The 15445-nt window shown below is 29.1% G+C and overlaps 1 protein-coding gene across 1 annotated transcript in view; it reads right to left on the bottom strand.

Annotated features, from left to right (window-relative positions):
* Window positions 1-15445, bottom strand: part of LOTGIDRAFT_228539 (hypothetical protein) — a gene marked incomplete at both ends in the record, with an annotated part of 41312 nt that overhangs the window by 8155 nt on the left and 17712 nt on the right. Inside the window, 2 exons of the mRNA XM_009057142.1 lie at window positions 15-228; window positions 8782-8853. Coding sequence (XP_009055390.1) covers window positions 15-228; window positions 8782-8853 — 286 coding nt within the window. The remainder of the gene's footprint in view (window positions 1-14; window positions 229-8781; window positions 8854-15445) is intronic.

The raw sequence follows: 15445 nt of genomic DNA on the forward strand, positions 1-15445 counted from the left end.
GAATCTTTATTTACCGTAGATGATGTAGAATCAACAGATTTGTCTAAATCTTTCTTGATTTCTTCTTTTTCTTTTGATTCATCTTTTTCTTTCTCTTCTTTCTCTTTTTCTTCTTTTTCATCTTCATCATCATCAGAATCGGAATCTGAACCAGAATTATTGGAATCACTGTCTGATCCTGATTCTGAACCACTACTAGAACTGTCACTACTAGAGGAAGGAGGCGTCCTGAAGTATAAAATTGATACAGTAAATAGATAAGGTTCATTATGTTTAATGAATGTATGGTCACAGAAAATAATTTTGATTCATTAAACAATTTCTCAATTAAAAATGTGAACATTTGAGAAAAACTGGTATAACTACACAGGTGTCACACTCATTAGCTTCAATCATACGTAAATGATAATAGTGTTAAATAATATATAAAGGAAGGGTGTCATTAAAGTAGAAATAGAGGTTTTTAGACAGAAGCAAGAAATGGCAAATAGTACAAGATATACACCATGTTGACCTCCTTATTTCAACAATTCAATAATAGTCAAAGGAATGTAAATCTGTGTTAATTATACTGTGTCCAGTAAAGTTCAAACAAGATAATTAAGCCCAAGGCAGTAAACTTAAAATGAAGACCTTTTTGTACAGTTAATAGAGTGCCAGTTCTGATTTATCAAAATGTATCAATAAACAGCAGCAATGCTTCTTTGAGTGGCATATAGTAATAAGATACTGAATAACTGAATATGATTTATCAGTATAGTTTGACAAAGTTGACAATAAACATCATCAAACCATTGCTGGCAAATTTTTAAGAAATTGTTATGTATATAAAGGCCAGAATATTTCCATGGAAAAATGTCATACTACAATTTACTTTATAAAAATATGTTTACTAAAATATCAGTTTAAAAAAACTCAATAATTTCTGTTAACTCAACTCGTTATGTTTTTTAGGGATTTTTTAAAAAAATCAAGTTAACGAAGTTTCATCCAATGAATCATCATTATACCAGGTCAAGTTTCTTCAATTTGCTTATATAATTTCAATTTTTGTGTCTTAATCCTATAAAATAATAGTAATAAGATGACTCAAATTAACCCTACTTCATATCTAACTTCAATATTTCTTCTATATCTCATGTTTTCCTGTGTTAAGTAAAACTAAGAAGACTTTACGCATTATTTCAATCAAATCAGATATAAAACACCATGCTACACTGTATATTTCTTTTAGATCAATACATTTCAATGCTAGAACGAGCTTTTATAATTTCATTCCACTTTACCAACGTTTCTGTTAAACTTCAAACAACGTGCAAAACCTTATTTTACCAATTAATTATTCTATATAACAATTTTAGAGTACAATATGTTTTGACTCTAGTTCTGAAAAAGAAGATGATGATTCCAAAGAGATGATGATGGAAATATCACTAATTTGAATTTCTATATTAAATGAGTTCCCATGCATTATGCTTTCATAACTGAAATATCAGTACAATTCATTCATGTCTTTGCTATCTGATTTCAAATAAAATATACATGGCCTCAATGACAGTGAAAAAACATACCACACTTTTATTAACTATTAATCTATTAATCTTGTCATATATACCCAGTCAAAACCTGATCTTCATAACAAATTCCTAATTCCCTGGAGGTCACATAGTGTGGACATGTGAAAAGAATACCGGAAAAGCAATATTTAGTAATTAATTTGTAATGATTAAATATCATTTGTAAGAATTAAACATGTTTTCTATTGTTCCATACTAAATCATTACAATAATTGAGTAAAAGTCAGAACCTAGTTGATAATTGATAGAAAAGATATAATCCATGAATATTTGATGACATTAGAGCAGAATCAACAGCAATTACCTCTACCTTAAGTTCTTTGAACTAAAATTTTGCAAGCTGATCTTACTATTTCAAACAGCTTCAAGCACAGATCAAATTCCACTATTGTTCTTCATCATCATAATAATGATTCCAACTCATTTATTTATACTGATTTGTTCCTTCATTTTTCAATACAAAGATTGTGTTTTAATTGTATTGAAGTTCTTGGATGAAAAAATACAGAGAATAACATGTATTTTTTATCATTTTTACAAGTCAAATTCCTAAATTAATTTCATGAACTGAAAAAAACTTTAACTATTCAGTAAGGTGTTCTAAAACTCCTATTATAAATATGAAAAGAATTGGTTGAACAGTTTATCACACAAATTAATCAAATGCATTGCATTCCTTGGTGGGGAGGTTACAAATTTATTTTATTTCAAATACAGTGTAGATCTTGTTAGATATATATTTCACGTTGAGTACACTTTGGTTTGTGTGACCTTTATAATACAATGAAGTTAAAATTCAATTTTTCTACATGGCAAGTAATTAACATGCATTTCAATTGTATAAAGTATAACATGTTGTTGTCACTTTGAGATAAGATTGAGGATTATATAACTAGACAGTGAGTAGATATCAGATAACAAGTATAACAATTGTCAACAAGTCTACATACCTCATCTAGTTGACATATTATTATTGTCATAGTCTCTTCCTCAATTCAACTCATAGTGGAGGGTGTCTGATGACTTGAAAAGTCCTTTTTCACATTGAACACTAAATAACCATCAGATCCCTATATTATTTTTAAGACAGGGTCAAATAACCTTGCAGAATATAGATAGTTGAACAGAGGACGAATAGATGAATTAAAGGATAGGTGAACTAGTCTAAGATGAATAAATGAGTTGATATGGTTAGTTAAGCTAAACGAGAATAGATAGATGAGCTTATAAAATTTTTGGTGATGAATAGATGAGCTTAATGAGAATAGATAGATGAGAAAGTAAAATGTCAATAAATGATCAGATGAGCTATATTACAAAGATAGATGAGTTAATTAATTGGAAAAATGAAGTCATGGAGTGTAATAACATGGATAAAATGAAAACTATAAAACCACTGTACTGCAATCAAGATGACATTTTCTGTGACTGTTCGTTATCCAACAAAAAGGACATATACTTAATTACCCCCATGTTGGACCCAATCCTAAATCAACAAGTATCTTACATCATTTATTCACACATGACATTTTATCTCTTTACTACGTCAAATTGATCAATACAAAAAATAGAACTAATTTTCTAAACAGAGAGTGATAATTGAGTATTTTTGAGTACATTGTCAGTGATGTCAACAAAACCATTATATTCTCCTCCTACAACTCCACCTACAACCTGAAATACTACACTGATTACTACACTGGAACTACTTTATTACACCAAATCTCACAGCCTTACTACACAGGAAGTAAATCATTACACTAGTCTAGTTCAGTCTAGTTTCCACCAATCAACTTGACAAGATAAAATACCATTCACAATTTTTAACTTAAAAAATAACACACCAGCTTCAAAATGTGAACTTGTTTTGCAGTTTTTCTACAGCTGCACAAAAAATTCCTCACGTCATTTATGACTCAATAATCAATAATACTGTCAAATATACATATATATATATTATATTTGAAAGGGACAAAATTCCATTAATCATTTACCATCTCTTACAAAATGGCACTAAAGTGTATCTTGGTTTATAAAACTAAAGATGTGATAAGGGTACATGCAAAATCTCTCATATGTCTATAAGTACTGTTTTCACTGCACACTGTGACAAATTGTCTGAAATCACTTATCAAATAGGACAAATAAGAAGTAAAAACTCTTAATTCTCAAATATTTTTAAACAATGCAAATTTATTAACAGCCTGTATTGTTATATTTCAAGGTGTAAATGAAGTTAAAAGATAAGAAAGTAAATGTATAACCTGAGTAAGAAGAAATAAATTTGATTTATAGCCTACAGTGTCTGTCTATAGTATTATTTATTGTTTTATTTTATTATCAACTAAACATGACCTACTTTTTATTGACTTTAAGATCTCTTTCTTTACTGATAACAACTTGGTATACCAATTTACAATAAAAAATATCATAATATTAATACATGGCAAAATATAAAATAATAATGAACTACTTATTACATTACCATTATCATAATTAATTTATAAATTATCAATGAGCATTTTAAAATGTTAATAATGAAACAGATGTGATTAGGGCTGGGTATCAATTAGCAAATTGATATCGATTATAGATGGCAGACTACCGATCAATTGAGAAACCCTGTAAAAACTATAAAAACGTGCCAAAATTCTTAATTTTTGCATCATAAAAATGAAGGAAGGAAGCCTATATGGAAAAGATTACTACTTATTAACTGGTACAGTTAGTGGAGAAAATGTAACTTCGACATATAATCAAATAAACAAATTTTTGTACCAAATCAATCTCAATAGAATTTAGTTTCAGCATAAAAATTCTTCAGATAATTTGGAGATGGCAGATATCCCTTTAACTGGCTGATATCGGACTCAGTCCACTAAAACTTTTTATGTAAATACGAATGTAGTCTGTGTTATGTTTAGAAATTCTCTTTCTCCATTCCTTTTGGTTTTTTGCATGCCTATTATTGAGTAATTTTTGGTCTAGATTTGGAATTTCATGTCTGTGATTTTGTGAGATGATGAGAAATTTTAATGCGGAAGGATAATTTTGAAAATAGTCCTTTTGTGTGCAGAGACAGTCAAGAGGATGTTGATAAAATGTAGAGGTCTACTCTCAGTTTGGCTAGCTCAAGATTTTCATGGTCATGACTCATATATTGAATTTTTGTCCAGTTACTTTAGTATTGGCCAGGTTTCATGTGACATATTTGAAAGTTTTCAACAAGATTTCTGGAAAAAGTTATAGAAGGTTGAATTTCATGATTGAACATGGAAACAGATGGCAAATGAATTACCAGTCTTAGTCCATATATTTGCAAAAGGTTAGTTGAAGAAGTTATCTCCCTGGGCTTTACTGGACCTCATTCACCTTCTATAGTTTTCATCTGTGAGTTACTCCCACAAGTTGGTAAAAGAATAAACCAAGCTCCTCAAAAATCTTATTTGTGGAAGTGTAGTTATGTGGGAGGACATAAAATTTTACAATTATCATTTCATTTGGAATATATTATTTTAAAAAAAAATTTCAGTCAAAGAAAACAGTCCTTTTCATTAAAATATTTTGCTAATCCAGATTATCATGGGGCCATACCATACTAACTAATCTGTAAAACTGTTAAAATCTAAATAATGTAGTGAAAGGTCAGTGTATTGTCCATTGCTTTACACAGACTATAAATCACACACTAGGGATTAAACATCTAATCTAATAGTCTAGTCAAATACTTTTACTCTTCATTTAACTTGTATTCTCACTAGTTTGTTGACATTGATCAGATCATATAACATGGAATTTTACACCCTACTAACCCTTCTCAACTTTACTATGCAATAAATTTTATGCCCTTTTTGCTTTTATGTCCTTCAATTATATTTACCATAAGCTTATCTGCATTACTTTTATCAAATAACTTACTCTTTTACAATAAATGAAAACATTCAGTGATGTGTAGAAATTTTGCAATGACTTAATGATAGCCTATGACCATTTCCACAACCCAACTGTCTTACGATATTTATATATACAACTTGTAGTGAATGAAGCATGTTATTGTCAATTTGTGAATAATTTTGTCTGTGGAATGAAATCATTTGCAGAAATCAATAGTTGATAGTCAGTGATTAACAGACAAGAAATTAATGTACATAATAGAAACAATAAAAATACAAGATGAGTTTTCAAACTGTTGTATAAAATTGATCAGTCTGTGATAGACAGCTGGAACTGACAATAATTACCATTTGTAGGAGAGCAAAAGATTCCAATTTTTAAAATTAATTCAAAAGCTCTTTCAATAGTCAACCAAATTATGTCTTTTATATTGTACTTGGGAATTTACACTTAAATAAATTTTGCTAATATTTCAAGCTAAATATGTTAATATTGATTCAGATCCATAATATTAACATCAATCAAGATGTGAAAATGAAAAGGTAATAAAAAAAATTTTTCAAGCAAATAAAACTTTAATCTAAATTTATAGCACAGAATGAGAATGAAAAAGAAAATCCTTATCAACTGCTAAACAGTATTGAATAAGCCTTAATTAAATTAGTGTCAGAATTAAAATTTAAGAAAGAATTTTGTATGTCTTACATCATGATAAAAAAGAAAGTTGTGATAATTATTAGTGAGAGATGTGAAATATAAGGTATATTAGTGAGTTATTGAATGATTTATAATGTGTAGAATATAATAGATGAACTGTCAATAGTTATAATGTATAAATCGTGTCTAGATTACTAACTGATAGATTTTAACCACCTTCTGATCACGTTTCATTCTTAATGCTTATTTTATTCCATTCTAACTTCCTTGTTGTAGAAGTTTTAACTGCTATATTGCAATTACATTTTTACACTTTACTATTCCTGGATAACTTTGGCATAATTTTGGCATTTAACTTCCTTTTTTGTTCAACCAGATCTCCACAAATGTTCCTATTGTAATACTAAAAGTTGAAGCAAGATATGCTTTCAACAATTATTATAGAAAAAGGTCAATGTTAACTAAGCTTTGATTGGGTGTACCTGTCTATACACATAGATAAACAATGTGAATTATTTTATATGTACCAACTTCAAAACATGTAGAAAACCTGCAAAATGTATCCTAATACCAACCACAGACCTCTAGAGTATCAATTTAACAGACCCATTAAAGTATTTAGTACACATGTAGTACAAATATTCAATTGTTTGACAATATTTAACAACTCATTCATTGGCCACTTGTTCAATAATCTAGAATATGATATTGAAATTGTTGCACTAACTGATGCCCTTCTAATTCAAGACAATTTACAAGTCATCAATGTGTATGTTATAAATCATTTCTTTCTATTTAATAAGTTAAAAGATATCAAACAATACTTGAAAATGGAACCTTTTTGACCTATCTTAATATCACAATAAAATTTCAGCCTGGAATCTTGATCACCATGTGGAACAATTTCTTTCTATTGTTAACAGGAAATCTGACTGCAATAGTACCCTGTTCTTTCTAATATGTGAAACATTGTCCACTATCTAATAATGATAAGCAATCAATTTAAGCACTCTGTTAATAGTGTAACATGATATGTACTGATCATAGCCTCTGGAGAATTGAACTATTTACACTTAACACAGTAATTATCATTACCATCATTCAAACACATTTTCATTTTCACTGTAATACCTTGAATAACAACCAGAATGATTGCTGATTTTTTCTAAAAAAAAATATCAGCGTACAGTCTGGAGCTTCATTAAGCAACCAGTAACCACCTACAGTAAGCAGCAGTGGTAATTCTCCTGACCAATTGCTTTATACAAGTTTGACTGTAATAAAACTTCCAGGGTTCAAACTTGGCATACGTAAAGATAATGCCTTTAAACCTGTTGTCAATTGTGCATGTTAAAGGTCCCTGGACAGTTGGAAATCGAAAAAGAGTAGGCATATGCTGCTGTCTTGGCACAAGTTCCATCATTGAACACTGTCTATATTAGTTAAATCAAATTCAGAAAAGGACATAAACCTATATTCATTTAATTTCATTTGTAACAAAACCTTACAATAACTACAAATTGTCAACTAGAAAATCTATGACCATTTATCCTGTAATTGACAATTAAAGGAAGTATTGAAGGTAATGTTTCTATGGCATATCAAAAACCTGATTAATAACCTTAATATTTTACACTCTATATTTCAATTAAATATTTCGTGAAATTTAGATTAAAATGACATCAAAATTCTTAAGAATTCGAACTTAAAGTTTCAAGATGTCTACAGTAAAAAATACATCAACTCTTCACCTTTACCAACTTATGGCAACTGTAACAAATTGAACTTCTTATTGTAGAATATTCTGGTTAGGGTCACCTTTTTATGTTCAGTGAGTGCCTTATATTGTTGTTCAAACCTTCCTGTATTTAGTTCCTGATGTCCTGATGTCCTGATGAGGATTTTAACCATTAAAATAGTTTGCCAGGCAAGGTAATATACGCCCATTCCACTGACAGCTTTGATTTTGAGGTGATACTGAATAATAATAAGTCAAAATCCGCTTTTTCTGATTTTCAATAAGGTTCATCCTTAGGTGTTTACAAACAATCATACCAAGTTTTGTTAAAATGATTCAAGAATTGTGTCTTCTAGAGTAATTGTGGACAGATGGACATGGTCGACAACAATATATATATCCCCATTTCATGTGGGCGTTTAAAATGTGGGATATAAAACATTGAAAATTGAATATACTGAAATTTAACCATACAGAATAAAATAAACATTGGAAAATCAAATAACTAAAAATAACATGCAAAAACATTCATAATCATTTATTTATTGCCTTCTAAGGAAAGACAATTGAGTAATGCCTGTAATAATCCTTACATCCTGAACTATCAATGAAAAATATTTATACCTGGTCATGACATTGACCTGAAAACAATAAATAATCATTAAAAATGTGTTGAAAAATCTTTATTTAGAAAAAGAATTATAACTTGAAGACCTACAAAAGGTCAACAAAGCAATCAACAACCAGATTGAAAATGTCCAATAATATTTTACCAAGACTAACATACACAAAAGGCTGGTCTCAGTGAAAAATTTTGAACTATTTCTCATGTAAATAAACATAAACAAACACAAAGGATAATAAACAAACAAAGAGACTTGGAAAACAAGTCTAAACTAATACAAGACTTGATACCTAGGTCTACATCTAGCTGCTAATGTCTTTTTCTTTAATCGACTAATCCAATGACTCAATCTGTCCAATACTCTACAGTTAAATATTAATAAATACATTACAAAATCATTAAATACAAAAATTATAACTCTTGTGAGTTTCATTTCATAGTCACACTCACTTTGACAAATTAGCCATCCATCAGAACAGTTATTAACTGGTAGTCACAGATTCAAACTACTTAGACGAAATAAGCCAGTTTGGCTTGAAAGCAAACCATGATCAATTGATGACAACTAGAAGCAACTGAAAGATTCAATCCTCAGTGCTCTCAGGTTGACATAGGCTCTATCTGAGATGGTTAGAAAATGGACAACAGTGACAACAAATTGCTGTTGGTATGGAGGTAACAGCAAATTATCTAATATAGCCAAAGCTGTAATGAATTTAATTCACTCAGTATGTTTTATATCTTCTATAAAACTCTCATGAATATACATTATAAAGTATTTTAATCATATAAAATAACAAAATAATTGTTTTTTTATTGGGAAACTATTTCTAGATCAATAATATGAAGAATGGTATCTGTAAATCATGTAGACTGTATTTTTTGTGTGTGTTTCTATTAGTTGTTGACATTTATTTTGGTGACATATGGTCTCTGATAATCTTATCTCTCTACACTCTGTCATTACCTTTATCATCTAGTACTAACTATTGAATCAATGAGACATAAATGAATGCATGAATGATGAAGCTTATTGAATAATATAATATTGAAATTTGAATCAAGAAATAGATGCATAAAGATTTGAATGAATGAACAAATGAACTAAATGAAATGGTGAAAACAACAGACTTCTTTATTGAATTATATGAATGAACAAATGAATGACTGTTGAACTGTTAAATTATTCAATAAGCAATAATATCTTATGAATGAATCAATGAAAGAATGAATGAATCAATGAATGAATGATTGAACTGTTGTATAATTATTCAAACAAACAATACAGTATATATTTCATGTTTATTCATTCACTTACACTAAATGAAAGCTGTAATATTGATTACTTTCATGAACAGAATAAATGGAATCAAACTACAATAAAATTTACTGAATAAAAAATTAGCTTAAATATTATATTTATCATATTCAAGTCCCACTCCTAATATGAAATATTTCATCAAACCAAACTAACACCATGACTGTCAATGTAATTGGTTCCATCCCACGTATCTTCAGGTCTTTAAGAATTCCATGATCAATGGCATAGATTTCATTAATGGGTTAAAGGTTTATATGAAGTAGTTGTAATGTCAGATACAAAGAAGTTAATATTGAATGGGAATAAAGTCTGTATATTATAGGCTTTTGTGGAACTAGAAGGAACTAATTAAGTCATTTAGAATAACTTTCTACAACCTTTAGTCAGACATTCTTTACAACTTCTGTTTATACAGATATACATTTCCACACAATTTCAATGAAATAAGTCTAAAATGGTGAAGTTGTCAATAGCCCCATTTACATCAGCTGCTATAAAGGGTTATGTTCTCTGTCTGGACCAGGCTGTGATACAATGTGCCCATTTACATTACAGTAAACTCAAGTGGTCTTAAAACGGTTCTTCAGTTGTAGTGTAAACGAAAAGCATTCTGGGCACGGTTATCTGAGGAACTCTTCATGAAGAAGTTAAAATGTCCGTTCTGAGAACTGTTCCGAGACCAAAAAATGTATTCATTCCGTTTTGTAATGTAAAAGGTTATAGAACACTTAGTCCTGTCTCTTCTTATGCTAGAACCTGTCAATGCCAATATATTATAGACTTTACTCCAAATGTTATAACGTCTGATATTGAGCAAGTAATCTTTGTCAACCTTGATTACTCATTATATCAGTACTTTCTGCCTCTTTATATTTCATAATTTGAATTTGTATATCTTGTAATACAGTAAGAAATGTCTGTCTTCATTTTCATTGAGGGAAGAAAAGAATATTGATTCTTCTTGTTATGATGCAATTTCTACCAATCTTAATGACAAACCACTCCTTAGTGAAGATTTATAGCACCCCCTCTCCTATCAATCTCTATGAATGAAGGCTAAAATCAATGAACAGTTTTAAAAACAATAAACCCACCCACTATTATCAAGAAATCCAGGCCACGAGATAAAAATCAATAAAATCCCCACCCCCATCAAATTCCTCTTATCATCAATAAAGTGAAATCAATAAGAGATTATTGGATGACGCTAAAAACCACCCACCTGTAACTATCAGCATAATAAAACTAAATCAGATTGCTTCTCAAGAGACGATAAAAACTACACTATTTCATTGTAAATTATTTTTTTAAACTAATTGTCTGTCAATTCCTAAAACTTTGCGTCCTGAAATATAATTTTATTTGTGTTGATTGTAGCTATTTTGAACAGGCGAGTGCACTAAAGCTGTCTGAAATACTTATCAATAATTCATGTAAGCTTAACTATTCTTTCATCATTTGCCATTGTTTCTCACAAATAATTATCTAAACTGCTGTGCTTTAATAGTCAATTTATTCACACAAAACGTTACATTGTACTTATTTTCAATATTTTGATTAAAATATTATTCAAATCCGTTTCCTGAAGAATATTGGTGTTTTAGTTCTGAATCCAGATTACACCCACGATAAGAAATATGAATGAAAGTATAATCTGGGGTTTGTTGTCAGAAAACATCATAATTTACCATGATTATATCTTAATTATATCCAGAAATATGATTGGTTGTTATATCGGCATATTATTAGATTAACCAACCACAGAAGTTTTAAGTTATTAAATATGATTATATTTATTCATGTCTCAGAGAACAAGATATCTTCAATAAACATCTTTCATATATACAAAATAAAACTACTATGATATTATATCTCAAAGATTTTCTGATTTTCTTTCATGACAATCATTTTCACAATGTCAAGGTAATATGAAGCATCTCATACCTAGGCATCATTAAGGACTTATCTTTATCATGAAAATTTAAAAATGCAGTGATTTACTTGGATTGTACACTAGCAGATACAGCCAATCAGAGCCCAACACAGAAAGACTGAGCAATTTATAACATTCTGAAGATGTACAAAACATTCACAGTTCAATATTCCTTGCAAGATGGGTAGGTATACAGAAAATGTATAAATGGCCTTTTAAATAAACGAACAAAGGTGCATGTTAATGAAAATACCTGATATCACTGAGCTTTCATGATTTTGACTTTCAATCCGATCTTAGAATGGACAGGCAGCATTTTTTTTACCAGTATTTCTCATAACCTTATATTTAATGATTTTGATTAAATAGTCATTTTTCGATTGAGAGTTTTGTAACTTTATATTACTTATCATTAGTCTACTTTATTCTGTAACACTAGTTTTTTAACACTAGTCTCTGACTTAACGGAATCTGTCATCAAATTTCTTTTCTCTACAGTTATATAAATTTTCTACATTTTATAATTTATGACATATGACATGTCAGTTGAAGATCTAAGAGACATTAAATAATTTTCTCCATATTATGTTGTCAACAGAATAATAGTTGTATGTTTGAAAAGATCAGACTTTAACTTACATTTATAGAATGCAAAATTCTATAAAAAGAAAAGTGTCCCAAAGACAACAAGTGGTTACATTTTCAGTATATCAAGGGCAGTCACCTATCTGTTTCAAATCATACCAAAAATCTAATTTGTGCAAGATATTGTTGATTTAAACAAACACACATTATTTAATAAAATTAAGGTGACATAAACTGTCACCTCTATCGCTAAGAAATTTTGAAGCTTTTTTACTAAGTCATGGGCAATAACTCAAATTCTGTTGATGGAAAAATTGTCAAATTTAATCTTGACTAAAATCTCATCATTATAAATGACCATACCAAATTTCATTTAAATTGGATAAAAACTGTAGTCTTTATTGTATTCACAAACAAATTTATACGATGTGGGCAATAACTAAAAAAAAAGGTTCATCGAAAGATCGACAAATTTGAACTTGTCCAAAATCTCATCAATATAAATGATCACACCAAATTTCATTCGAATCAGATAAAAACTGTAGTCTCTATCGCTTTCACAAGCCAATTGTGGACAGAAGGACCTGAAGACTATAAGAATTGTACTGTTTAGGTCACAAAATAAACTTTTCTAATACAAGTACATAATTTTGTAACATAAGTAAAATATTTTTTGATATTTTTCATTTCATATACGGTTATTTTACAGTAGAAACTAAAATTTAAGTACAAAATGTTGCTTATTGAACAGGAATTGAGTTGCAATTTTACCAATAATATGTGTATCAAATTGATAAATTAGCTTGCCATTCCAATCTTAAGATACATCCTGATGGTTTTTTGTTGAACACTTAACAAAAAAAATCACGCCTTTCAAAAGATATGACAAAATAAAGCTTGTTTTCAGGAAGCAATTTCTCAACATAAACAATAGTCTAGTAACAACGAGTTATAACAAGTATTTGACTCTAGTTGTTGTTACATGTATAAAATGTCTGGATTCTGACCACAAATATGGTGAATATTTAGAATCCACCTATCCTTTTTAAAAATGTCCACAACAATCTCTTGTTTATACTAATGAGTTTATTTAAGGAATTGACAATCTATTAAAAGTTAATAAATTAAGTTTGATAGAGTTTTTAATTTCAGCACTATCAGTATAAAAATCTTTATTAAAGATGGACTTGATCATTCGTTTAATATCAGTATTTGAGCAAGTGCCAAAGGAAATTAGGAGAACTCATTATCACTAAAATTCCACTATCAAGTTCTTACATTTCACAAATTGACATCTTGGATGTTAGTAATACATTGATTCACATTAAAGAAATTAAATAATGAGCTATCAGGCCTACATAATTCAATTTGTTAGTTAGAGTTATAAAACTACCCACTAACAGTAGTAATATTGACTGACTGACATTTAAATCTGTAGTAGGTAAAGTTTAATATGCTCATATAATACTACATTATACATGTTCCTATTCAAATACATCAGGCAAGTTCAAACTTACACTAGTTTAAAGTCATAAATAAGAATTCAAATCCTGTGATCACATTTATGATTGTTGACCACATTGCAAAAATTGATTTACAGAAATGCAATCCTTTTGCAATTGAAAGTTGCAATGATGTCTAAGCTTATCTAGTTTGCATTAGAATACTTTTAAGAATAATCATTTGATGAATCACAAATGCTTTTTTTTTTTAACATAAAGTAAAAGCATAGAGCACTTTGTCATCAAAACTAGACAAATTATTCTGAATCATTCAAACTTTGTGAAAGAAAAGTTCCAATATCATAACACTGGCTTAATCTGTTCAACAGTCAGTGTCCTTGAAGTTATTGGTAACAGTTATGATATCTCACGGGAATATCTGGAATAGCATGTCCTGGTTTAATTAAAGATGGAGGAACCTAATTAGGACAGTGGGATGTGAATTGGTCAGCTACACAAACATAAATCTACAACATGACTTAGTTTTAACAGCGGTTTTAAAATTTTAATTTTAAATTTATTCTAAGGCAGTGGTAAGGCTTGAAATTTTACTGTCTGAAATTTATTCACTACAATTGTCAAAATATATTGGAATGGTATGAAATTCTTTTGGAGTTTCAAATTCTTCTTCAAAGCCACAGGTTCAGAGACTGATAGACATAAAACATAAAACATGTTGGTTGGCCTGTCTGAAAATTACCTGTTGTAGAGAAAAGGGGTAGACATATATAATAGTTTTGGATGTGTTGAAGAAACAATGTCTTTGATTACTCTACATATTTTGCCTTCATTAAATTAAAATTATTTAATTGTAAAGATAAGCTTGGGTACTTAATAATTTCAAGAAGATATCATATATTAAACAAGATAAAACATGTTAGTTAAAGTCTAGCAGACAACATAAATGATCATCCTGGTGTGAATACAATTACCTAGCAACCATCAACTTGCATGGTATGCATTACATTGTAATTAATTACTGAACATTACAACACAATATGAGGCATAATTGCTCTAACTGGCATCAAGTACATTTATAGATTGACATGTTTTACTAGTAATCATTATATATAGAATTTTTATAATTTTCTTTTGATATCCAACATCAAATATTAATGTCAGACACAATGTCATGTGTGTAATAAATAAGCTATAGGCCTATCACTCATATATCTTAATCTTTTAGCTTAGCTTTATTTAATAAAATACTGTTATAGTCACAAGCATTTTGCATAATATTAATGTATATCTATGAATGAACTAAGCCACGTGTATTTTATGAGATATATATAGCACATAGCTAATAGCACATCTGTTGGATATACATGTATATGTGTTTTAAAAGTTAACCTAGAATTGCATAGTAATAATAAAAGAAACAATACTAATGTCATCATACTCTCAAATTATATTTTTACTTTCATCTTTATAAATTGAAGCCCTTCAGCCAATCATAGTTTGATCCTAGGCAGGGTATGCTCAATTATCTAGAATATCTGATGCCACTTGGCATTCCTAACAAGCTAACATTTGATTAAATACAGTTCAAATGATTGGTAGTAATATGAAATTCTAACATCAAACAGTGCTATATAATGATTTACAAAAAATAT

This window comes from Lottia gigantea (genome assembly GCF_000327385.1).
Source record: "Lottia gigantea unplaced genomic scaffold LOTGIsca_3, whole genome shotgun sequence".
NCBI classification, from domain to species: domain Eukaryota; kingdom Metazoa; phylum Mollusca; class Gastropoda; family Lottiidae; genus Lottia; species Lottia gigantea.